We start from the raw sequence: 20,567 nt of genomic DNA, 5'->3' as shown, positions 1-20,567 counted from the left end.
TTACTATATTTTCAGCCACCCTAAGAGCTTAAAAACATAACAAAAGAAAACATTTTAAACGAAAATCCCGGAAAATCAATTTCATTTTACACAGTGTCCCCTTTTATACCAGTTAATCATTCCATCAATAGTTGCGTTCATTCCATTCATGGTCAATTAAGCTGCTTAATTAAGCTCCAATCAGGCATTGTATTGGTGAAAACATTTTAATTATTTTTAAAAACAATATTTATGCTGGGAATATGTGCAAACGTGACGGGTAATTAATCAATATTAATATCAGCCTGATTACTCCTATTTACCACAGCCCTGTGTCGACAACCGAGATTAACATAAACTGTCAATGCCATGGGGGGAAAACAAGAAAAAACGGAAATGTGAAAAAGTTTTTGGCTGGGACACACAATTAAGAAGCCATAAACACATGGGGCAAAAAACCAGGGGTGTTGGCTTGGGATCTGCAAAAAAAAAGCTGGCAGCCAAAAGTTTGCAAAGTGCAATTTGAAAAACAGTAAATATAAGTCGCGAATGGGGAAAAGTGTAGGAAAAGGGGCTTTCCCCAACACGTAGTTGGCACGGAGTCACGAAGGTATTTTCGCATACGAGTTTCCCTCGTATCCTGGCGCAGGATCTCTGCGTGTATGTAGATGAGCAGGCAGTGACATGACTTGGCAGCTATTCCTATTCGGAAGCCCCATTTCCCCGCCCCGAGAGCCCCAACCTCCAGACCTCCGTTTCCCTGACAAATGGCTCGAGGAGCGGGGCGTGGCAGTACAGGTGTTTTGCGGTAGAAGGGTGGGCAAAATGTTGGGTAAATGGTAAGATGTATTCGGCCAAAGGTGCAGCTGAGAATGACGAAAATTTATGATGGTTCCCGGCTCTGGGACTGAGTTCTTTATTGAATTGCAAAGGGGTGAGGACTGGGTTTACGATTTGTAACCAAGTTAAATTGAAATACCCGGAGGCTATCGCTGGGGTGGTGCTTGAACTGCTGCCAAGAAAACAAAAGGTTAAAGCTTAATGTTGCTGGTTTAAATGGGGTTTCAGTCAAAGACGGGGTGTGCTGAACAAAGGTCGATAATCGGAGGTTAAATGTGAATAAATATTGGTACATGTACATTTTTGCAGCGATATTTTATTGATTTTGAAGTAAAGCTGTGAAGGTGACAGGTAAATACATAGCAGGATATGAAAATAACAAATTAGGTACTTAATTAGAAACAGACTTAAGTAGGTTTTACCTTTAAGTGAACAAACTTTTAAGGTTTTTCCTTTTACATTTAATTTAATGAATCTCTAGCAGTTTTCTGGAAGCCACATGAGAGGAAAAATTCAGGCAAGCCAGAAAAGCTTGCCAAAAACTCAAAGAGATTACAATTTAATTAGCCAGCGGTAAAGAAGATTAAAGTGGGCTGTCTGGGAATAGTTCCCTCCCAGCTCAAGTTGAAATCGCCCCGCAGAAGGCATATCCTTTCTCTACGGACTTCAATTATTGGAGTTGTCTGGATGCTTTTAAAGCTCCCCCATTCGCAAGCATCGGCTTATGCACACACATGCAGCTATTTACTCATCTGGCTGATGCAGGTGCAAGGACGAACAGACGCTTCAATGTCCTTGCCATGCCACCGCAATCATAATTAGTATCCTGTGAAGACATGTGCCCGTGTGTGTGATGCATGTTATACTCCACAGCACTAACACAAATTTACGTCGACCCACACAGTTGCGGTGGAAATACTAGTGGACCTAACTATTCCTTAAAAAATTTTAAATATATAAATATAAACATACATCATTAGAGTTTTAAAATCACTTTAAAATGTCATTAAACGTGTCTAAAAGTATGCAACAAAATATTTTAAACTGGCCAGTACACTGAACCCCTCCAGAAAGACATCTAATAAAGGAATACAAGTTTAAAGCATACTTTTACACACCTAAAATTAGATTTAAGTACTAGATAAGTATTAGATTTCGGACATCAATAAGTTGTAACCTTATTGAACACGGTTTTTTTGAAAAACCAATTTCTAGACCCACACATACCCATATTTCTGTCGACCATTACAGGGCAGGTGGCGTTCCTAGCCAGTGATATATTGGCATTTAAGCCGGGTCAGAACGACGACTGGCTGGCAGGCTGTATCGCCCGGCTGGGCCAGAGCTTTAAGGGACAGTGAATGAATAATGCCGGCCAATTTGCCCAGGTGACAGGTAACGAGAGGACGAAACGGAGGAACGTCCTGCAGCCAAGGACTTCATTAAACTGCAAAAATAGAATTAGAGCACATGGCAAAAGGCCGAGCTGCTTAATTACGGTTTAGACCTCAATTAAAAAGGCCCCAACGGCAGCTCAACGGGTGGAACGGAGAGAGTGTTGGAAAAGCAAACCGAAGAAAAAGTAAACATTTTCACATTGCCGGACAACAATCCACTTCGAAGTGCCACAGCTCCTTCAACCGATGCCAGTAAAAGCAGAGGGACGGTGACTGGATGGTGATGACCATAAAACACCTTGGCTAATTTCCGCAAATTGTTACAGCTGACGACCGACAGAATGGGCCAAAACCAACTGCTGAAATGAATACGGAGGAGGCAAATAATAGAGGGACAAGAAAAACACAAAACTGCTAAGGAGAAAAGTATGAAAATAAGCTTAGTTTATCTGGAAAAATGATTCAATTGGTGGGGGAGAGTAAAAAAGCAATGAAAGTATAGGTATGAAAGGGCACGGATTAAGATATGAAAGTAAATGAGATAGTCAACTTACGGAGAAGAAAAAAGAGGAGAAAGTACTTCACTAGTAGCACAGCTGGACTAATTTGATAAAAAATATTTACAGTTTTACATACATTAAAATGTGAAACCATTTCCACAGTAAAAACTATTTATGTGCCATTTTAAGATGCTGTTTAATTTATTTATTTAAATAAATATACCTCCACATTTGACATTTGAGTGACATTTTAAGATTTACGATTTTTTTGGTATATAATAAAAATATAATCCATTATCTAGGATCACAAAGTCGGAAAATGGCGGCCCATCACATAGACATGTCGCGAGTCCAAAATCGCATAAATAAATGGTCTCAGAGCCTCGAACTGCACGGGTTTCTCCTCCTGAACAAAGGCTCTAGAGCTATCTACCTCCAGTTGAGAAATCTGTTCAATATTAGTGGCATTTGAAAGCACCGAATTGATGCCTTGGCTAAATAGATTCATTTTTGTGTATACTATAACATCATCCAGAGGCAGTTCCGTTTTGAAGGCACTCAGATCAGCTGTGGTCTTGTTAAAGACTGTGACAATGCCGGCCCTTCTCAGCGGTTCCCGTAGATTCAAAAGTTGGCTACTGCCTATCTTTGGCAAACTAATGTTCATTAGAGTTGTATTCAATCGGCTGCGTATCTTTCGGATATCTACGGTCCGCAATCTACTCTCCACCATCTCAATGTTAGCTTTTCGAATGGGTAGCAGGATCAACAGTTCAGCACCGGTATTCATTAGACCTAAAGCCAGGACTCGGGTCCGCAACTCCGGAATAAATCCGTGTGAAGCCAAGGTCCTTTTGGCAACCAGAACCCGTTTCTCAGTGTTGAAGCCATACCTGAACCGAGCTTTGAAGTCGAGGACATTGAAGAATAGCAATCGATTTGCTGGATTATAATCGCCCAGTAGTTCCTCAAGACCCACATTGATTTTTCCGCGAGTTTTAAGGTTGAGAAACTGATCAAAGGGCTTCACATCCCGTTGGGCAAAGTGCGTTCTGTAAACGTAGGAATCCAGCTCTGCGGCATCCTTTAGGAACCCTGGGTCTATATAGAGATCCGGTCGCAGTGCAGCCACTGTGGCATAGGTCAACTCGCCAGTCTGCAGATAATTACGAGGAGCTAGGCCACTGGCATTGGCTTTCTTGGGATACAAAACAGCATCGATTTCCGCTGCCGATTTGGGACCCACGGCGAAAAGCAGTAATCCCAGGGCCTGAGAAACCCCCAGAGGTGAGATCACAAAATCCTGGTCATCAGCCATGTTAGAGCCCACATGGTTGTAGAGCTCCCCGGCAAAGTTGTGGTCGCCGTACTCCGTGCCCCAGTGGCTCCTCAGCTCGAGCGATTCTTCTGACTCCTCGCTCTCCTGAGCCCCGATGGTGCCGACCAAAAGGGGCCAAAGTAATCCTATGAAAGCCACCATAGTGCGTCTTCAACTGCCCGTAAAACCGCCATTACAGACATTGACTTTCAGCGTCGACATCGATTGGACAGGGGATTGCACAACCGTGCGCGGTAATGCCTTTATCGCTTTCCGCTTAACTTTACATTTTGCACGCTCCACGCCCGAAGATATCGGCGGAGTACGTGCATTTGGCTCCCAGTCCCAGGAGCCTCGACTTCGCTGTCGGCTGTCGCTATAAATTTGCAGCGCCAAAGTGATAATGAAAGTGTTTCCTTCCGTTTGGGGCAAACAATGTGCCAAGAAAAGCGACACCAGGCGGCAAAAAGCCCGAGGGAGGGGGGCTATAAGAAGAGGTATGGCTATGCGATTTTTAAGATACTCTTACCTATATAGTAATATACACTTAGAAATTAACAAACAACTCGAACTATAGTAACCTAATAGAAAAATTATAAACCTATATATACATTTTTCCCAAAAAAAAATATAGTTGCTGATCTTATTTTAACGTTAAGGCTAAGATTACCCTATTATTTAGTAAAAAAAATAAAACTCTTTTTTAGGTATCTATTTCTAAAATACGATGGCAGAACAATTTTAGGTATCAATTTTAATATTTTAGGTCATTGTGTATAACCGTATAGCAAAATTCCTAGAGATTCCCGTTGCAAGGTTAGGAAAATGCTGGTGATTTTAAATCCTTTAGGTTCCTCTTATAAGGATTAAAGAGAAATAAACAAAAAAGTTATTCCTTTGAAAACCAAAATGTATTTCGAATTAAATATCAACTGAATTAGCTTAATTTTACTGAACCCCCAACTTTAGAAGTTGCGATAATTGTTTTATTTGCTTTCAATAAAGTCCGCCCCTCGCGAAGCCGCTAATCGAATCAACTTACCCCCTTGTCGAAGTGCTGCATAAAACAAAAGTCAGTCCGAGGGCAACGTGGCGTATACGCAACTTGGTTACCTTCGCTTTCCTTCCGCCGGCAGCCTCCCCCTTTCTCCAAGCCCCTGCCCCTTGGGCCATTCATCTTTCTCCGCCTTTCTCTTTCTCACCGCTGCGCTCCGTCGCCTTCTCACTTGGCTTGTTTATTGTTTTCCGCTCAGCGAGAGAGAGAAATTCAATTTCGGCGGCAAACACACAGAGCAGCAAACAAACAAACAAGCAAACAAATGCGCGGGCGAAGCAAATGAAACGTTGCAATTGCATTTCTCGCAGTGTAAATCCAGCGATTTATGCCTTGAGAAAAATGTTCCCTGTCTTGAGCTTTTCCTTGGTGCCACTTGAACATTTAATTGTGCGCTTAAAACGTTACTCAGGACAGTTGGTGAGAAATATTTTAAGGCTCTGTGTTTTTTTACAAGGAAGTTAAGGTCCAGCGGAAGAAAAACAAAGGCCAAAGAATTTCCCGACCGTTTTCCGCCCTTCGTGGGTGGGTAAAAAAAAAGGCGAAAATGACTGGCTATCCTGGGGGATTTTATTTTCCCTGGAAAAGTCGAGGGAAGCGGATGCAGCGGATCGGACTGAAACACTTGGCACAAAATGGCTGCCAGCCAGTTTCAAGTTTTGTTTGCCCATTCCTGAACGCTTTCAAACCCCCCATGGGAAAACGTTGCTTTTGTTATTTGCGTGACATTTTTCCGTTCTGAAAAACTTGGAGGAGGGTCACCAAATGGAACTGCTGCAAAACTATGACAAAAGATTGTAGTGGCCAAAGTTTGCAGCAACGTTAATTAATTTTGCGTTCGTCGGAGCCTGAATTTCGGGCACGGGAAGAGTTCGGAGTTCAAGTCCTTTCCCAAGCCAGAATCCATTTATATGGCGTTAATGAAGTGCACTAAGACGAAGGTTTCGCCAAATGGCCAGATGATTAAGTATCGCAGGGCAAGTGGCCATCATAAATCAGTTAAAGTTTAATTTGCAAGTGCTCTTAAGTGAGTAATGAAAAGGTAATATTATCTCATCTCAAATATAGACATACTTAAAAGCAATCGGCCAAGCATTTTATAAAATCAAGAATAGGGTGTGTAACTAATTTCTTAAGCCACTGCCATGCTGGAACCAAAATCTGTAACTAGTCTGCAACCAGAAGCCGTTAAAGGGAATACGTTAGCAGCAAAAAATGAAATGTAAGAAATCGTAAGACCAATATTTCATTTATGGATTTATTATATCGATTTCTTCTCATTTCAGACCCCGTTTGGTTGGAGATTCTAATGCAGCTCATATGGCTGGGTTCTTCCATTTCAAATCCCAGCCTATCGCCCCAACTGCTTCACAAATTGATTTCTGGGCAAGATCCCGTTCCACCTGGTGTTCTTATCTACCAACCCGGAGTTATTAATGCCCTCGAAACGCTTTCAGTTCTAACGGATGGTGAATCCCAGAAGGAATTCAATGGGTTGTACGTTAGACCCCTCCCGAGAATAAGTCAGAGGTTGTGGTTGAACCACACGAATACGCTGCTCTTGAAAGACGGCACTGAAGTACTGGATTCCGGAAAAAGAGCTATCGCCAACCTGGCCAATCTAGAGCTCATAGACTTTACCTATCCGAGACGCAGTCTCTTTAAGTTCAACGAGTTCTTGAAGGATACGCACCAGAGTTCCTATTTTTCCTCCATCCTGCAGCGGCGAAAGCTAAAGTGGGACACCCAACTGATATCCGTTAGCACAGCCACAATGAGCGCCCAATGGATACAAAGCTTTTATCCTAAATTTTCCAAGCTAAGGGTTTTCCACAGCCAAGTCGATGAACATGGAGGAAATCGAAAGGTGGCGGTGGAGTCGATGATTGTAGAAGGAAATTTTCTCTACGATGAATTTGATGGTCTGAAACTGCTGCACCTGCCGCTCAAGGAAAACTCTACTCTTCTGGTTCTTCTAAGTCCCGAGGTCAGGGACAAAAACTCATATGAATTGCCCAATCGGTATAATCCACTGGAGCTGCTGAAGAGGGGAAAACTGGCGACCGTTCTAGTGCAGCTGCCCAAGTTTGAGTTCGAATACCGAACCGAACTAGTACCCACAGCCCTCAATGGAATGGGTCTTCGACGGGTTCATGGGAAAGATGCTGATTTCAGCAAACTGACACCTAGTAAAATAAGGCTGTCCAGCATGGTGCATGCCACATCCATTCGCATCGACGAGTTCGGCATCAATGAAGAACCCTTTGAGCCCAAGCGTAAGTTGAGTTGTTTTTTTTAAATATATGTAATCTTATTTCAAATTTTTTTTTTTATATTTTTCAGTGGTCTCTCCGGTGCGAATAGGACCTTCTCTTAGGGTGTTTTATGCCAATCGACCCTTCTACTTCTCAATTGTTAATAAAAATCAGGTGCTCTTCACTGGCGAGTTTTTAGGTCCCTAAGCTTGTCTTGTTTGATTTAAGAACCATCTGTAAAACGTTAATATGAGATATAAATTGGGAATTATTTATGCTTTGCATACAATCTAAACTGGAACAAATTGTATTTATTAAATAGTTTACTTACTTTACAGTTTACCTGAAGTCTCAGCATGAAGTGTAACTGAATTGAAAAATATTTTAAGATCTGAATTCTTAAATATCATTTTCAGATAAAGTTTTATACTTCCTCGCTTCGTATTTGGCTGTGGTGCAAAACGAACTGCTGGATGAGGGCAAGATACATCGTTATGTAGTGAGTAGGCATCACGGACCCAAAGGCAGCCTCATATGTCATCCGCCCTTGATGTTTGCCCTTCAAACCCTCTACCAATTGTCCGAGGGAGAAACCAGGGAGAGCTTAACGGGTCGTTGGCAGTGGCCACCGGAGGAGGGAATCTCCGGAGAGTGGCCCAAGGTTCAGGGGTTCAGAACTCTATTGGTTACTCCAATAGACATAACCGACTCCGCTAGAGAGGCGGTTAGGAATGTGAGTGACTTGGAGGTCATGGATTTTGCGAGTCCAGGAAAACAACTGTTTGAGATCAACCAAAGAGTGGATATGTTCACGAGCGCAATGACCACCAGATTGGTGAAAAAACGAAATCTCAGTAAGGACACACAGATGATCTCGATAAGCGCCGGAGTGATAGAAGGTCGTTGGGAAACTCCGTTTCCCAGGAAAAATACCAAGCATCGTCCCTTTAGCGAACACTTTTGCCCAAATGAAGCGGAGAGGGTTGTGATGGTACCCACAATGCACCAGGTGGGAGTTAAGTACCCCTATGCCAAGTTGGCAGACACGGAGATGCTACTTCTGCCAATGGCTGGCAATAAAGACGTCAAATTCATGGTCCTTTTGAGCTCTGTTTTAAAGCGTACCCATGACCTTAAGCCAATCAAGTTTGTAATGCCCACTTACGGGAATCTCACAGGGTTACTCAAGTTGGCAAAAGAGCAATTGGTGGAGGTGCAACTACCAAAACTGAGATTCACCTACTCAGTAGAGCTGGTTCCTCCCATTTTGAGTGATATGGGCCTTAAAAGTTTATACAGCGAGTCAGCAAACTTCGGAAGACTTTCGAGTACCAAAAGACTGCGACTTTCCAGCATGATGCACACGGCAGCCATCGATATCGATGAGGGCGGCATCAATGAGGTGAAGCGGAGTTACGTCGAAGAAAAAGGTGGGTTAATTGTTTAATTTTGAGGCTTACTCTCTAAACTTCATTTTTGAGTTTTCCTAATTTTAGCATCTCAACTGCGGCGAGACAATGGTGTACAATTCTTTGCCAATCGACCCTTCTTTTTTGCCATCCTTGATCACAAGCAGGTTTACCTAACCGGAGAATATGTAGGTCCCTGAATTTATTACCGAAATCCAAGTGTTCTTGAAAGAAAAGAATAAAAAGAATGTTATTTTCTCCTTTTAATTAATAAACCTTAGTAAACAATTAATGAATAAATAAGTGAGTCTGACAATTATAAAGTTATTAAATATAATTCTATGCGAAATTCTTGAACTGTAGATTTTTCCGGGTGTTTTAAAGGGGATTCCTTACTTGTTAATGTTCCTTAAATTGACTTATTCAGAAGCAATACAACGACTACAAAAACTGTCTTTTACCAAAATGTAACCTTTTAATTTATTGTAAATAGGTAATAAAGAAATAAAAAGTTTCGAAGAATCTAATTTAATTTCTTTTATATGTCCATTTCCTTAAACTTAATGAAAAGTCTTGGATTCCTTAAGCTAAAATTGGTCAAGTGAAACCCCGTTGATCCCAAAATGAAGCCATCAATTAGCTCCTCCCGAATGAAACATCATCTCGCCGATACTTAATCTGTGCTTCGTTGCCCTGGTGGATCTTAATTTCCGGCTCCGGCTGCCCCGCCCGCCGACTGTCTTTCGGGTCGGAATGACCCACATTAGGAATGTGTAATTAAGAGCATCGCTGGCCGGCAAATTCCCCCGTCTCTTATGCTAATGACCAAAGTGAATTGTTGCTGGTGTGGCTGATGTGGCTCTTGCCCCCGATGTTGTTTGTTGCTGCCTGTGTGAATTCCTGACAGCGATAAAAATGTTTCCCTCTGGCCGCCCACTGCCACGGCCCGCTTTCCCCGGCTGGCATGTTTAGTCAGCGGCTTATGCGACGTATGCGTAATGTTAAAACGATGAGCGGGCGGCCCGATGGGCAGGGGTTCTGGCCTGAATATATGTCCCAAAGTCAAGGGATCTCTTGTCTGCATGAATTGATTGACACGGGCAGCGGCATCGGGACACCAGGAGCACCGGGAGCACCGGGAGCATCGGGGGCATCGGGGGCAACAAAATGTGACTGCCAAACAACTTTATTTGCGAGAAGTGGCATTCATGAAATATTCATGCAGGCAAAAAACCCGGCTCTGCGATGCTGTCAGCCCGGAGGAGTTGCTGCCATGGCCGCTCAGAATACATCCAGGCCCTGGAGCTGACATCGAGGGGCTTCAGGATTTATTGGGCTGCCTGGCGGAGTGGATGAAAATTGAAGAGTGCAGTGCAGCCAGCAATTGTTGCAGTTCGATGACAGCAATCGCAATGCCAGGGACCAACTTAATCCATATTTGAGTGGGATGGCAGAATTAATTCAATATTCCAGGAATTAACAACCATTTTCAGCTATGTTTTAAAGGCTATTTTACATTGCTATCATGAAAATAACATACAGTTTTTTATTCAATAAATTATATTATAGCTTCTTTGGTGCAACACAGAAATAAAGATGATATTGAAACATATTTTCTTTCCAAAAGGCAATTTATTTGAATAACAAAACATGAAATTCAAATTCATATTAACCTTCATGGGCTTCTTTTAAAAGTTAAAAGTAAAATATATAAGTAATCGGTGAAAGATTTTTGGATACAAAGCTATCAAAATTAGTAGTTACTACATAAGAGACGTATTAATAGTTTGACATGCTATGTAAATTATACAAATCATGTACCAGTTCTTATACCCAGAAACAAATTTAAAGTAGGGTCCATAATAAAGTGTAATAATTAACACAAATTTCAGTGCTAACTATATTTTACTAAAATGTGTTAGTCTTTTTCCCATAAATCCTAATCGAAAACCATAATCTGTTCTGACACTTTTTCCGCATTTTCCTTCGGTTCTCCGCATTTTTTCCCAGCTTCAAACCCAATTCAATCTCATCTGGCCTCTTTACTGCACGACTTGCTCCTGGATTCGGACAAATCGTTTATTTGGTTAGCTTAAGATTGACCCACATTTGACACACAGCGCATACGTACCCCCATGTTTGTCCAAGTTGATAGTCCCAGTCCCAGTCCCAGTCCCAGTCCATAGTACCAGCTACCAGATCTCGGCTCCCAGCTCACCTCACGACCTTGTTGGTTAGCATTGGGAAAAGCAGCAGCCGAAACCAGGGGCATCACACCCAGAGAAAAATAAACCTGATTGGATTTTAAAAATGTTTTAAAGGGTTGCCAAAGGTGTTTTTTAAATATATGATATTACTGGAAAAATATATTAACTATCTTTACATTAATATCATTGTCATTTTAATCTATCTTAAAAATGAAGATGAAAATTTATTTACTATGGAGCTAAGAAATTAGGTTTTTTAATATTATTTTATATTCTGAAGTGATGAAATAATATTGATTTTTCATATTTTTCTGGAATGTAATTTTAGACAATATTCCCTGCGTACTTCCTACACTACTTTTTCCATTTAAATTAAGTGGTATTTTAGGCAGCACCGAAAACTCTAAAAACTATTTGAAACATGTGCTCCACTTGGCATAACTAAGACTCTAGTTGCTCAGATAGAGTTTCTCCGTGTGCAGAGGCAGATGCAGGCGCAAACTTTAAGAGCGTCCAAGCCGATGGCATTGGGAAAACAGCATCGATGTCGCCCGGCACCACACAAACTATAAATTGGCTTAAGCCCCCGACCAGCTCAGTCGACCAGTTTGGAGTGTGTTCCCATTCTCGACTCCCCCTCCAAAAGTGAGCTCCACATCCGGGGGGAAGCCCAGAGGAGGTGGCTACAACGTTTGACACTTTTGAACTTTGATGTACGGCACTCAATCTCTGGCGTTCGATGCAGGCTGGAAAGTTTCGTTGTGGCCTGTCATGTCTTCCATTTGATTTGCAATGATTTTTGCTAATTTTCCATGGCATTCGCTTTGACAAGTTTTCAGCTTTTGGCTGGCCAAGATTCCCACGATTCGCCATCATCACAGTCATCGGCATTGGAAAATTTTGCCCAAACCTGTTTATCTTTTACCTGCTTTCGGTGTCTTCGTGGATTGCACTTGGGTACTTTTTATTTTTCAAAGTGCCGGGCCAAGCCCCATTATTATTATTGTGATTAGGATGAAATTAGTTTTTTGTCACGGCAACTTTATCGCTGAATCAGCCGCAGAAAAGTGAAAACTTGAACGACCAGTGAAAATCTTTGCCATTACCTGGCACTTTGGGGATTTTGGTGAGTGGAAGAGAAGACTTCTTCGCGGAAATTAAGAGGGGGAGAAATGGTTCAATTTCCATCAACTACGCTTCGATTTAAGCATTAATCAAAACTCAACTGGAACGGAAAGTCAAAACGAAAATTCGCATTCATCATCGTCATCATTAGGGGCACAAAGTTGAGTTTCCTCGGCAGTCGTCCGCCAATTAAAAATTCATTCGCGGAAATTCCATTTTCATTTCCATTTCCCTTCCCGCAACCACTAACCTTTTTCTGTTTGATATGCGTTTTAAATTAATATTAATTGCGATTCCGATTCCGTTTGCCTTTCCAGGCCATTGTGGTGGACTTAACCCTCTGCTGGCGGTGTTCCGCCACTCTGCCTTATCCTCAGAACAAAGCTGGCATCGAAATGGCTGCAACCCGCTAGCTAGGGTTAAGAACATTATTAAGTTGGAACCCAGGGCTTTTCATTCGATTAAATGCAGCAGAAACGGCCTGAAAACGTAAGACCTCGATGGTTTCTCCGTGCTGAAGCCTTGGAAATCACTGAGAGATATCAACACAGTAGCTTGGAATATGTTTAGAATTTGTAATGGAATTTATTATTTTATTTTCTATGCTATAAGTCCACAAGCTTTACTGTGGCACTTCGTGGAATAATAAGCTTGAATTCTAAGAAGCATACCAAAACCTTTAACTTTGGTTTTCTTTTTTTATAATGATTTTTCTAAATATAAATTTAAGATTCCAAGAAAACCAACATTTTTCTCAGTGCACATAATGCGGTTCATGGCGTGTTGTTATTGGAGGCCAACATTCTAGAGCATCCTGGGAAGCCGACAAGAAGTAGAACAACACCCACCTCCCCTCCTGAATAATGGAAATTGAATTATATGCTTAATAAAGCCTTCTCCAGAAAGTTGCTCCACATCTCAACGGAAAGTGGGGCTAAACGAGACGAGATTTGCTCGATTTGCATTTCAGCCGCCTTCTAATTTGGCCAACATAACATTTCTGATTCATGGCTGTGTATTTACGAAGTAATGTCTGTGTATTTTGCTTAAAGCAGCAATTAGCATTTCATTGCTGGAAGGCAAAAGGACTGAGTTTCGCATTTCCAAAGCGGCTGAATCAAGCTACATATAATTATATCTCTGAGCGAATTTATTTATTGATTCATAAATAAATAAATTTAATTATTTTCTTTATTGTGTGTGTTAAGTCATTTTACAACTTAGAAAGAAATTGTTACTTGCCCCTCAGAATTATTTATTAGAATTGAAAGCCATAAAATCGAATAGTAAAGGACATGCCTGTGGTGTCTTAATTGAAGCTTGCCGCTGCTTCGTATTTAATAATCACAAAGCCCGGGGCTAATCAGCACTTTTACTAATTCAGTAATTTCTATTTACACTCACTAATTGAGGGACATACATGCGTATTTGTTTGTTTTTGAGTAATAAAACTAATCATATTTGCGACATTCAATCAAGCAATGAAAAGTAGTTCAGCTTAGTCACTTGCATTCAAAGAATATATTTGTTAAACATTTGAAATATTTATAACTATATCGGATGTATCATTGCTATGGTTCTCCTCGGACTTGGAACTTTCTGTGCTGTGTTCCTCTGAATGCCACCAGTCTGTCACATATTCGCCTGCGTAATCCTTGTTCTCAACTGATGCGGAGTCCTTTATCTTATCATCGCAGTGTATCAGCCGCTTGCATCCTCCATTATTCCGCACTAGCGAGGCTTCGATGCACCCGCATCCTCCAGAGCAGTCGTGAAGGCAAGCGGCCACGTTGTTTTTGCAGCCCCTGTCACAGTAGTCGCCACAATGTTGGTACACGATGCCAGTGCACTTCCTGTGGGCGTGGTCGGCGTCAAAGCCTTGAGTTCCCAGGAGGATCTGGCAGAAGAGGGCCAGCAAAATAAGTAGCTTCATGCCGGAAGGTATTGAGTAGCTCAATAAAAACTTAATTTTGAGACACTACCGTATAGCTAAATCGGATAATGAAGTGAGTAGAACTAATTGTTTCAATTTAGCCCTGCGGTGAAACGTACTTCTTTTCATATACCCAATATTCCAAAATAACATTAACAGGGCAACAAAATTGTTTCTTTACAAGTCAAGCTTGAAATTCTGTTATTATAAACAGAATGATATTTACTATTTTAAAAAACATTTTTTAATGATTTATTTATTTATTTTATAGGAAATAGTTAACATCTCGACAGTATCCCTCTTGGATATTTTCCGAGTCATCACACCAGTTCCAGATTTTAAAGTTCCCTTGGAACTTTTTTCAAAATCTCAGCTCGAAGGCACTTCAATAGCTCAACAGTTGACTGCCAGCTATTGCTCACTATGCAATTTAACCATAAATTATTTTGACTTCTCATTTATCAGCAGGATTAAGACACTGTTCTTCGAAGAACAATCTTCAAAATCGGCTTGTGGCATTTGTGAGGCACTTCCACTGATTGCACAGTAGTCTGCCATTCTTCAAACGGACATCCTCAAAGGTCCTGATGCACTGCAGCGGATTCAGCGCTGCCTGCAACTCATTGTAACTAGGCCAGCTTCATCTTACGGATCGGATCAGATGGCCTAATCCCTTGGCGGTGGTCCACGGGGCCGGAGCACAGTCTCCAGAAGATTGGGGCCAGGTTGATTCTTGGGCCTGGGCGTGGGCGTCAGCGAGCGAGTGTGCGGAGCCAGTTCGTCCTTCTTGTGGACAGCTGAGGTGGCGGCACGCCTAGCCCGAATCTTCTCCTCCATTTTGCTGGGCACCATGAAGCAGTTGGACTCCTTGTAGACGGGCTTGCGGCGATCGTTCCAGGGGAAAGTCCATTGAATGGGTGTGAAATCGCGACGCCAGGGCTTCCTGGGCTTGAACCAGCAGTCGCAGGTCCAGTCCTCCTCGCCGGGGGCATCATCATCGCTGTGGAGGTGGAGATCAGTTAGGAACCCTTGGTTGTATTGCTATGAAAAATGAAACTCACCCCCTCACATAGACGCGAACGTAACGCGAGTTCTTGCGGAACATTTGCAGGGCCTCATTGAAGGTCATCTCCAGAGCTGGGACATCGTTGATCTGGGTGATCTCATCGCCCACCCGCATTCCTCCCCTCTTGGCCAGCCCGGTGGGCGAAACGTTGAGGATGGTAAGCGGCTCGAACTGATCGATGCCGCCGGACACCTCCATGCCCCACATGGAGTCGTAGAAGCTCATGATCCTGCGATCCGTCTCCAGGGTGTACGTCATCTGCAGCTCGTACTCGACATTGTCGAACGCCTCCGAGTCGTACTTGGGCACCCTAATCTTTGAGTCGAACATGGTGCTGATCTCAACAGTGAGTGTGGCCCTTGGATGGATGAAACTGAATCCCAAGTCGGTAGGAGCGGACCGGAGGTACTTTATCGTCTGGCGTGGGTCGGGCTGACCGGTGGCTTTTATAGCCGATAATTTGGCAGCTAGAGCGGATGCGTTTGCAGGGACAATGTCAAGGGGTTTGACTAATGGGTTTGCCAAATACAGTAACTAGTACCTAAAATGGCTTTTAAAAACTAAGAAAATTAAAGATATTTTGGATTTTTTATTTAATTTATAATATTTCTTAAATGACAGCGACTAGTTGTAAAAATATTTACCGATTTCTAAAATGCTATTATTTTCGTTTAAAATGGATACGGAAATGGAAAGGCTACAAATCCCCAGATAATTTATGTTTTCAATTACTTCTTTTTGTATCCCCTTATAACGATCTTTTTCCCCTGTAAACAAGTTCTTGTAAGTGTTAGCCACTGTGTACTGAGGGAAAATCAATGCAATTGATTTGCATTTAATTGTTGTCTATTTTTAGTGGCTGTGATTTTGGCTGACGGAAACAAAGCGAGCGGCCGACCACTAGGAAGATCCCATGGCCGCTTTTGGCTTCTGAAAGTGGAGCCAAGGGAGCAGCCAACCAGGTCCAAGTCCAGTTCCTCCACACACCGCTGGGCAAGTGCTAACCACTTGCTCCAAGCGATTTGATTTCACTGACCTCAATTATGGCTGCAGCTGAGTTGCTACGAGGCCGGCCAGTAGGGAGACCCGCAGACCTGAGGCTTCTGCCACCGGACTATTGAATTATTCATTTTCGAAAAAAAGAAACCTACAAAAAATAGAAGAGAAACCCGCCGGCAAAGGTCCATAAAATGGTTGTGTCGGGGGAGCAGTGGCCAAATGGCAAATGGCAAAAAGCAGCGACATCTTGCCTAATTACAGCAGATCTTCGGGCTTGGATGGGCGGTCTTTCAGAGTAAGTATATTTGCCTAGCCCTAGGCCAAAATCCTCTTTCTCTCTGCAGAAGCACTTAGCAGCTTGTCGGGGCTTATGCAATGGCATTCTGCCTGGGATTTGCATCACTGAGCGTGGCCAGCTTTTGTTGTCATGGAATCTCATAGCCACAATGGAAAGGATTTCGACCATGGAACTCGGGTAATTACCTAGCAGGTGCTGCCGGCAAATGGGGGATTACCTGGCAAACGGAGCTTTTGTTTCTGCCAGTATCTTCGAGTTTGTCACGTTTTCAGAGCCAGACTTCAGCTGAATAATAGACTTTATCGAAAATTAAACAGTCACGATTCCATGTCCGTTTTTCTATATAAACAAGTTACAATGTGTCGCACTTCTAAAAAGGAAAAAAATGAAGCTGTTTCTACGTTTGCGTAAGTTTTGAAATTTGTTAAGATTTATTAAGTTTTAACTCAACATATATTTCAGTTCTCCTACTTCTGATACTAGTTATAGCCGAGGATAATAAAATAAATCGTATTTTGTATATTAAGAAACGTGTCACCAGCTAATATGAATTTTATTAAATAAATATTACCTATTTGTTCATGGTTGTACGGTGTTTTAAACGGTAAGCTTATTTATATAAAAATAATATTAAAACTAATTTTCCTTCTCTTTGAAAAGTAGTAAAATTAATATACCCATGTATAAATCCATGAAACCTTAAATATGGAGGCAAACGAATTAAGGTTGCCTTCCCCGTTAGCTAAACTTTGCAAGTTTTATTAAAAATTCAAATTACGTGGTTCATCTTACGAATCAAAGCACTGCAAGCTGTCAAACTTCGATATAATCGGTCTGATTAGGGCGACAGCTGTGGTAAAAGTCTGAACTAGACATTCCGGCCTGTCGTATATGGCCTTCTTGGCGAATTGATGGGCCACCCTAATAAACCTGAGGACACTGCCGCTTAGTTTGAGCTTGGGCTGGAAATCAACGCATTCGGAAAGAAGTTGTATGGCAGTTACGGAATTTTCGATCATCAGGGCACCGGCATCTGTCACCACTTCCAGACAACGCAGATAATGTTCCAGTTCCGTACTGATTAGGGCTCGAACTTGACACTTTTGGCATAACTAAAAAGGGTATGGGTTATTATTGGTATAAAATCCATTTCAAGGGCGGCGTACTCACAGCCAAGAAGCTCAGCAAGAAGGCAAACCTAATCAAATGCATTGGGGCTTATTTTTCCAGCTAATTCTGATTTACCTTTGGGGGCCCTGGGGGACGTCTTGTCCTATATATAGGCCTCCAAATAATTCCTTTGGTAATGCCGTACATCATACCTGATTACCAATGTCTCGCCTGAAAAATACATTTCAGTTCTTATCCGTATCTAAATCTATCCGAGCTTGACCAATTTACGGTTCCTAACCCCGATAGCTTTGTCATCGTTATTTACATAACATATATATAAAAACAAATGGTAATTTTCTTACCTTCTAATTTAGCACTTACCTTTCCAAGTTCCGTACTAACTAGTTTAATTTAAAACATTATTTTCCTGATACTTGATACCTTTGAGTGCTCAAAATGTTTATGAATTTATTTCTAATCTTATTCTCTTCCTTAGACGATAAAATCATTTTCGTCCAAGCAGCCCAACACAGAAATTTGCTCTGCATATGGTTTGACTGTATGAGCTATTTTGCTCAGAAGATTGTGCAGACATTTCGGTTCGTCGAAGACCAGCTTCTTGAAGAATTCGTAGGTGACCTTCAAGTACCAGGTAATCTTTCGGCCCTTTCCGATTGGCAGCTCCAGAGACACGTATCCCGAACATTGTTTCAGTTCGTAGAAGGTTGGGACGATTTTGTTGGCCAAACTGCTGATGGTCTCGATGCCCACCTGAGAGCACTTGCCCAGTTTGCTCCAGTTTTCGCTGATGGTTGCCTGGGCCTCAGTCTCCCGGGGGGCGAGAAAAATCTATCCAAAAAATCTATCAAGTTAAAATATTTTTTCGAAAAATTTTAAAGGTACTCACAGCCAACAGGCTAAGCAGTAATATGGTCTTAGGCCCGCTCATTTCTTGCTTTTTAAAAGCGATAATGACCGATTAAAACTAAGAACATTTTTTAAACGAGCTGTCCTATTTATGGGATTATTTGCTAATTGCAATTTCATCCTCCCATGAAGCCTTATAATTTTGGTCACACTTCGTGTCCTAAGGTATTTAAGGTATTGTTAGGATGTTCTAACCCAATTCAATTAAAAAAAAAAAACAATACATTAGTATTAACAACTTTTTCTTTTGAAAGACAATAAAATTATTTCATTTCTTTAATCTTCGAATATAGTTCACTAATCTTACAGTCATCTGAATCTTTTGGTATAAGGCACTACAGACAAATATTAAATATTATAACATCATTCGAAGATACTAGAATATTTTTAATTTATTCAAAAACTCTGAAGGTAAAAATCCGTTGATTGTTTCCTGTTTTTACTATAGGTAAAACGGTGATCTAGTCAGCCAAACAATTGTAGGTGTCGAGAGATTTAACATAGGGCCCTAGAATTTTAACAGATTCCCGAAGAGGCACAATCAAGCATTTGGACCTCTCGAACGCACCCCGTTTCAAAAGCTCGTAGTATAACTTCATTTTGGAGAGATATCCAGTCCCAATATTCGGTGGTGGGCTGAATTCGAGGCAGTTTAGCAAAGTGCGAACAGCTGGGACGGATTCTCTGAGGAGACTGGCGAGCGCTTTAGTGCCAACCTTGTTGCACTTCAACCAAGAATCCCACTTTGTATTTTGGGCCCTGGTTTGGTCCACAAATAACAGCTGTTTTATAAATTAACAACGGTTATGGGGAAATTCGCGACGGATTTTACAAAGCTCTACTTACAGTGCACAGGCTGAAGGCCAGTATGTATTTTATCAGTTTCATTGGGGTTTCTGAGCTTACTTTCTGGTTAATGTCTCTAGACCCTACTATGAAAACCGCCTCGTACCATGCCCTATTTATAGACCTCATGATAATCGTATTTTACCGGCTAATCGGCAGCTGTAACAATATATTTTACACTTCCATGTAGCTAAGAATTTTGTTTAAGAAGTTCGCTGGAGCTAATTGATTAAAAGTCCATTTCTACATTTTTGGAGCAGTGATGTATTTCAGTGATAAATAATTGTTGGTAAGGCAGGTTAACAATTACCAGAAGTTGGTAACAATTCATATTGTGCTGATTTAAGGCTTATAGGGCCTTGCAAAAGCTTCAAAGGTAACAAAGTGAACATGACATATAATAATACCTTTACATTAACTGTGTTCGTTTGGCACTTACAATCGATGACTCATAAAAATCCGCCTCTGCAACTACCATAATATTCATATTCCCTGGTAGCAAACATTATATGTATTTATTAAGTTTAAATATAAATGAAAGAAATGAAAATATAAATGAAAGCCATTTAGACCAAGAAAAAGTATTATTTTCATCCCTGAGTTACTTTGTGTATATATGTTAGCGATCGTGCATTCTCAAAAAAGTTGATTTGGTTCAATCATTTTAACCTCTGTGATTTGGTTCAATCATTTTAACCTCTGTGATATTAATTTGAGAACGGCACACACTTCATATTAATAATCTTATTAATATGTGGCGACAAAGCATCATAAGCGTCCTTTAAGGATAGCAACAGGCACCGCTGGCTGTTTAGCACCTTTTGCATGTATTGATAGCCCAACAGCGCCAAACCAGTAGCATCCAAATCCTTGGTCTTCAAGGGCCTGAATTTCGCACAAGCTGCCGTTTTCTTCAAACATGGTATGGCCCTCGATGCCAAGGTGGTGGCAGCTGCAATTCCTACTTCAAGGCAATCCGCGAGGTTCTCGAGATCGACTTTAAAGGACTCCACTTCGAGAGGCACAAAGGCTACCATCACCTTTAATGATTCCAATTTAATATCTAGGTACAGACAAGTAACTAAACTCACCATAAAGCTTAAGGCGATGAAAAAAACTTGGTTGGACTTCATGGCTAAGGTGCCTCAGCGTATTAGGAAAATGTATGGAAACCAAACGCCTTTTATATACATTCCGATTTAAGGGAATTTAATACGCCTATTTTCAATAGGAATGTTCTGTAAAAAAATGAATTATCTGGTAAACCTCGAGAATTCAAAAGATTACCATTTCAAATAGGC

At 41.4% G+C, this 20,567-nt stretch overlaps 9 protein-coding genes and 1 long non-coding RNA gene across 12 annotated transcripts; 3 read left to right on the top strand and 7 right to left on the bottom strand.

Moving 5' to 3' along the window:
* Positions 1–3,020: 3,020 nt before the first annotated feature.
* Positions 3,021–4,196, bottom strand: LOC108036194 (serpin I2-like). Its single transcript, XM_017112184.1, has one exon. It carries the CDS (start codon positions 4,194–4,196, stop codon positions 3,021–3,023), a length of 1,176 nt encoding a protein of 391 aa, XP_016967673.1.
* Positions 4,197–4,371: 175 nt separating this feature from the next.
* LOC108036252 (intracellular coagulation inhibitor 2-like) lies at positions 4,372–7,638 on the top strand. Of its 2 annotated transcripts, none has more exons than XM_017112261.1 (3): positions 4,372–4,531; positions 6,375–7,364; positions 7,432–7,638. In XM_017112261.1, the coding sequence occupies exons 1-3, from the start codon at positions 4,438–4,440 to the stop codon at positions 7,548–7,550; spliced, it is 1,203 nt and encodes a 400-aa protein (XP_016967750.1). In that variant the 5' UTR covers positions 4,372–4,437; the 3' UTR covers positions 7,551–7,638. The 2 variants fall into 2 exon arrangements, with proteins under 2 accessions (XP_016967750.1, XP_016967751.1); XM_017112262.3 differs by lacking the exon at positions 4,372–4,531 and adding an exon at positions 6,249–6,310.
* Positions 7,639–7,670: 32 nt separating this feature from the next.
* On the top strand, positions 7,671–9,055 carry LOC108036254 (plasminogen activator inhibitor 2 type A-like). Of its 2 annotated transcripts, none has more exons than XM_044092380.2 (3): positions 7,671–7,706; positions 7,760–8,773; positions 8,840–9,055. In XM_044092380.2, the coding sequence occupies exons 1-3, from the start codon at positions 7,700–7,702 to the stop codon at positions 8,950–8,952; spliced, it is 1,134 nt and encodes a 377-aa protein (XP_043948315.1). In that variant the 5' UTR covers positions 7,671–7,699; the 3' UTR covers positions 8,953–9,055. The 2 variants fall into 2 exon arrangements, with proteins under 2 accessions (XP_043948315.1, XP_050743865.1); XM_050887908.1 differs by having other exon boundaries at positions 8,825–9,055.
* Positions 9,056–13,582: 4,527 nt separating this feature from the next.
* On the bottom strand, positions 13,583–14,033 carry LOC108036302 (uncharacterized). The gene has a single exon (XM_017112313.3). It carries the CDS (start codon positions 14,015–14,017, stop codon positions 13,613–13,615), a length of 405 nt encoding a protein of 134 aa, XP_016967802.1. The 5' UTR covers positions 14,018–14,033; the 3' UTR covers positions 13,583–13,612.
* Positions 14,034–14,185: 152 nt separating this feature from the next.
* Positions 14,186–15,488, bottom strand: LOC108036267 (uncharacterized). Its single transcript, XM_017112278.3, has 2 exons — positions 15,079–15,488; positions 14,186–15,017 (listed from the first exon to the last, which is right to left on the bottom strand). Exons 1-2 carry the CDS (start codon positions 15,411–15,413, stop codon positions 14,684–14,686), a joined length of 669 nt encoding a protein of 222 aa, XP_016967767.1. The 5' UTR covers positions 15,414–15,488; the 3' UTR covers positions 14,186–14,683.
* Positions 15,489–16,709: 1,221 nt separating this feature from the next.
* On the top strand, positions 16,710–16,964 carry LOC108036292 (uncharacterized). The gene is made up of 2 exons (XR_001768829.2): positions 16,710–16,787; positions 16,843–16,964. It is a non-coding gene; the product is annotated as an uncharacterized LOC108036292 (long non-coding RNA).
* A 115-nt stretch (positions 16,965–17,079) lies between these two features.
* Positions 17,080–17,659, bottom strand: LOC108036293 (accessory gland protein Acp53Ea). Its single transcript, XM_017112304.3, has 2 exons — positions 17,551–17,659; positions 17,080–17,492 (listed from the first exon to the last, which is right to left on the bottom strand). Exons 1-2 carry the CDS (start codon positions 17,590–17,592, stop codon positions 17,169–17,171), a joined length of 366 nt encoding a protein of 121 aa, XP_016967793.1. The 5' UTR covers positions 17,593–17,659; the 3' UTR covers positions 17,080–17,168.
* Positions 17,660–17,924: 265 nt separating this feature from the next.
* Positions 17,925–18,553, bottom strand: LOC108036303 (uncharacterized). Its single transcript, XM_017112314.3, has 2 exons — positions 18,401–18,553; positions 17,925–18,342 (listed from the first exon to the last, which is right to left on the bottom strand). Exons 1-2 carry the CDS (start codon positions 18,440–18,442, stop codon positions 17,986–17,988), a joined length of 399 nt encoding a protein of 132 aa, XP_016967803.1. The 5' UTR covers positions 18,443–18,553; the 3' UTR covers positions 17,925–17,985.
* A 129-nt stretch (positions 18,554–18,682) lies between these two features.
* LOC108036195 (accessory gland protein Acp53Ea) lies at positions 18,683–19,350 on the bottom strand. Its single transcript, XM_017112185.3, has 2 exons — positions 19,267–19,350; positions 18,683–19,202 (listed from the first exon to the last, which is right to left on the bottom strand). Exons 1-2 carry the CDS (start codon positions 19,306–19,308, stop codon positions 18,882–18,884), a joined length of 363 nt encoding a protein of 120 aa, XP_016967674.1. The 5' UTR covers positions 19,309–19,350; the 3' UTR covers positions 18,683–18,881.
* A 404-nt stretch (positions 19,351–19,754) lies between these two features.
* LOC108036288 (uncharacterized) lies at positions 19,755–20,446 on the bottom strand. Its single transcript, XM_044092496.2, has 2 exons — positions 20,358–20,446; positions 19,755–20,306 (listed from the first exon to the last, which is right to left on the bottom strand). The coding sequence occupies exons 1-2, from the start codon at positions 20,397–20,399 to the stop codon at positions 19,974–19,976; spliced, it is 375 nt and encodes a 124-aa protein (XP_043948431.1). The 5' UTR covers positions 20,400–20,446; the 3' UTR covers positions 19,755–19,973.
* Positions 20,447–20,567: the final 121 nt, after the last annotated feature.

The sequence above is a fragment of the Drosophila biarmipes genome, chromosome 2R (genome assembly GCF_025231255.1).
Source record: "Drosophila biarmipes strain raj3 chromosome 2R, RU_DBia_V1.1, whole genome shotgun sequence".
NCBI lineage: Eukaryota > Metazoa > Arthropoda > Insecta > Diptera > Drosophilidae > Drosophila > Drosophila biarmipes.
The sequence above is the reverse complement of the archived record's forward strand: the minus strand, read 5'-3'. Positions and strand labels throughout refer to the sequence as shown.

Excerpts from the sequence above, each read along its gene's own strand:
- LOC108036194 (XM_017112184.1), bottom strand. The coding sequence starts at position 4,196 with ATGGTGGCTTTCATAGGATTACTTTGGCCCCTTTTGGTCGGCACCATC.
- LOC108036252 (XM_017112261.1), top strand. The coding sequence starts at position 4,438 with ATGAAAGTGTTTCCTTCCGTTTGGGGCAAACAATGTGCCAAGAAAAGC. Across the intron at positions 4,532-6,374 it reads GAGGGGGGCTATAAGAAGAG|ACCCCGTTTGGTTGGAGATT; the intron begins GTATGGCTATGC and ends TTCTCATTTCAG. Across the intron at positions 7,365-7,431 it reads AGAACCCTTTGAGCCCAAGC|TGGTCTCTCCGGTGCGAATA; the intron begins GTAAGTTGAGTT and ends TATATTTTTCAG.
- LOC108036254 (XM_050887908.1), top strand. Across the intron at positions 8,774-8,824 it reads GAGTTACGTCGAAGAAAAAG|TTTTCCTAATTTTAGCATCT; the intron begins GTGGGTTAATTG and ends TTCATTTTTGAG.
- LOC108036302 (XM_017112313.3), bottom strand. The coding sequence starts at position 14,017 with ATGAAGCTACTTATTTTGCTGGCCCTCTTCTGCCAGATCCTCCTGGGA.
- LOC108036267 (XM_017112278.3), bottom strand. The coding sequence starts at position 15,413 with ATGTTCGACTCAAAGATTAGGGTGCCCAAGTACGACTCGGAGGCGTTC. Across the intron at positions 15,018-15,078 it reads GTTCGCGTCTATGTGAGGGG|CGATGATGATGCCCCCGGCG; the intron begins GTGAGTTTCATT and ends CCACCTCCACAG.
- LOC108036293 (XM_017112304.3), bottom strand. The coding sequence starts at position 17,592 with ATGCATTTGATTAGGTTTGCCTTCTTGCTGAGCTTCTTGGCT. Across the intron at positions 17,493-17,550 it reads TCTTGCTGAGCTTCTTGGCT|TTATGCCAAAAGTGTCAAGT; the intron begins GTGAGTACGCCG and ends TACCCTTTTTAG.
- LOC108036303 (XM_017112314.3), bottom strand. The coding sequence starts at position 18,442 with ATGAGCGGGCCTAAGACCATATTACTGCTTAGCCTGTTGGCT. Across the intron at positions 18,343-18,400 it reads TACTGCTTAGCCTGTTGGCT|ATTTTTCTCGCCCCCCGGGA; the intron begins GTGAGTACCTTT and ends TTTTTTGGATAG.
- LOC108036195 (XM_017112185.3), bottom strand. The coding sequence starts at position 19,308 with ATGAAACTGATAAAATACATACTGGCCTTCAGCCTGTGCACT. Across the intron at positions 19,203-19,266 it reads TGGCCTTCAGCCTGTGCACT|CTGTTATTTGTGGACCAAAC; the intron begins GTAAGTAGAGCT and ends TTTATAAAACAG.
- LOC108036288 (XM_044092496.2), bottom strand. The coding sequence starts at position 20,399 with ATGAAGTCCAACCAAGTTTTTTTCATCGCCTTAAGCTTTATG. Across the intron at positions 20,307-20,357 it reads TCATCGCCTTAAGCTTTATG|GTGATGGTAGCCTTTGTGCC; the intron begins GTGAGTTTAGTT and ends GAATCATTAAAG.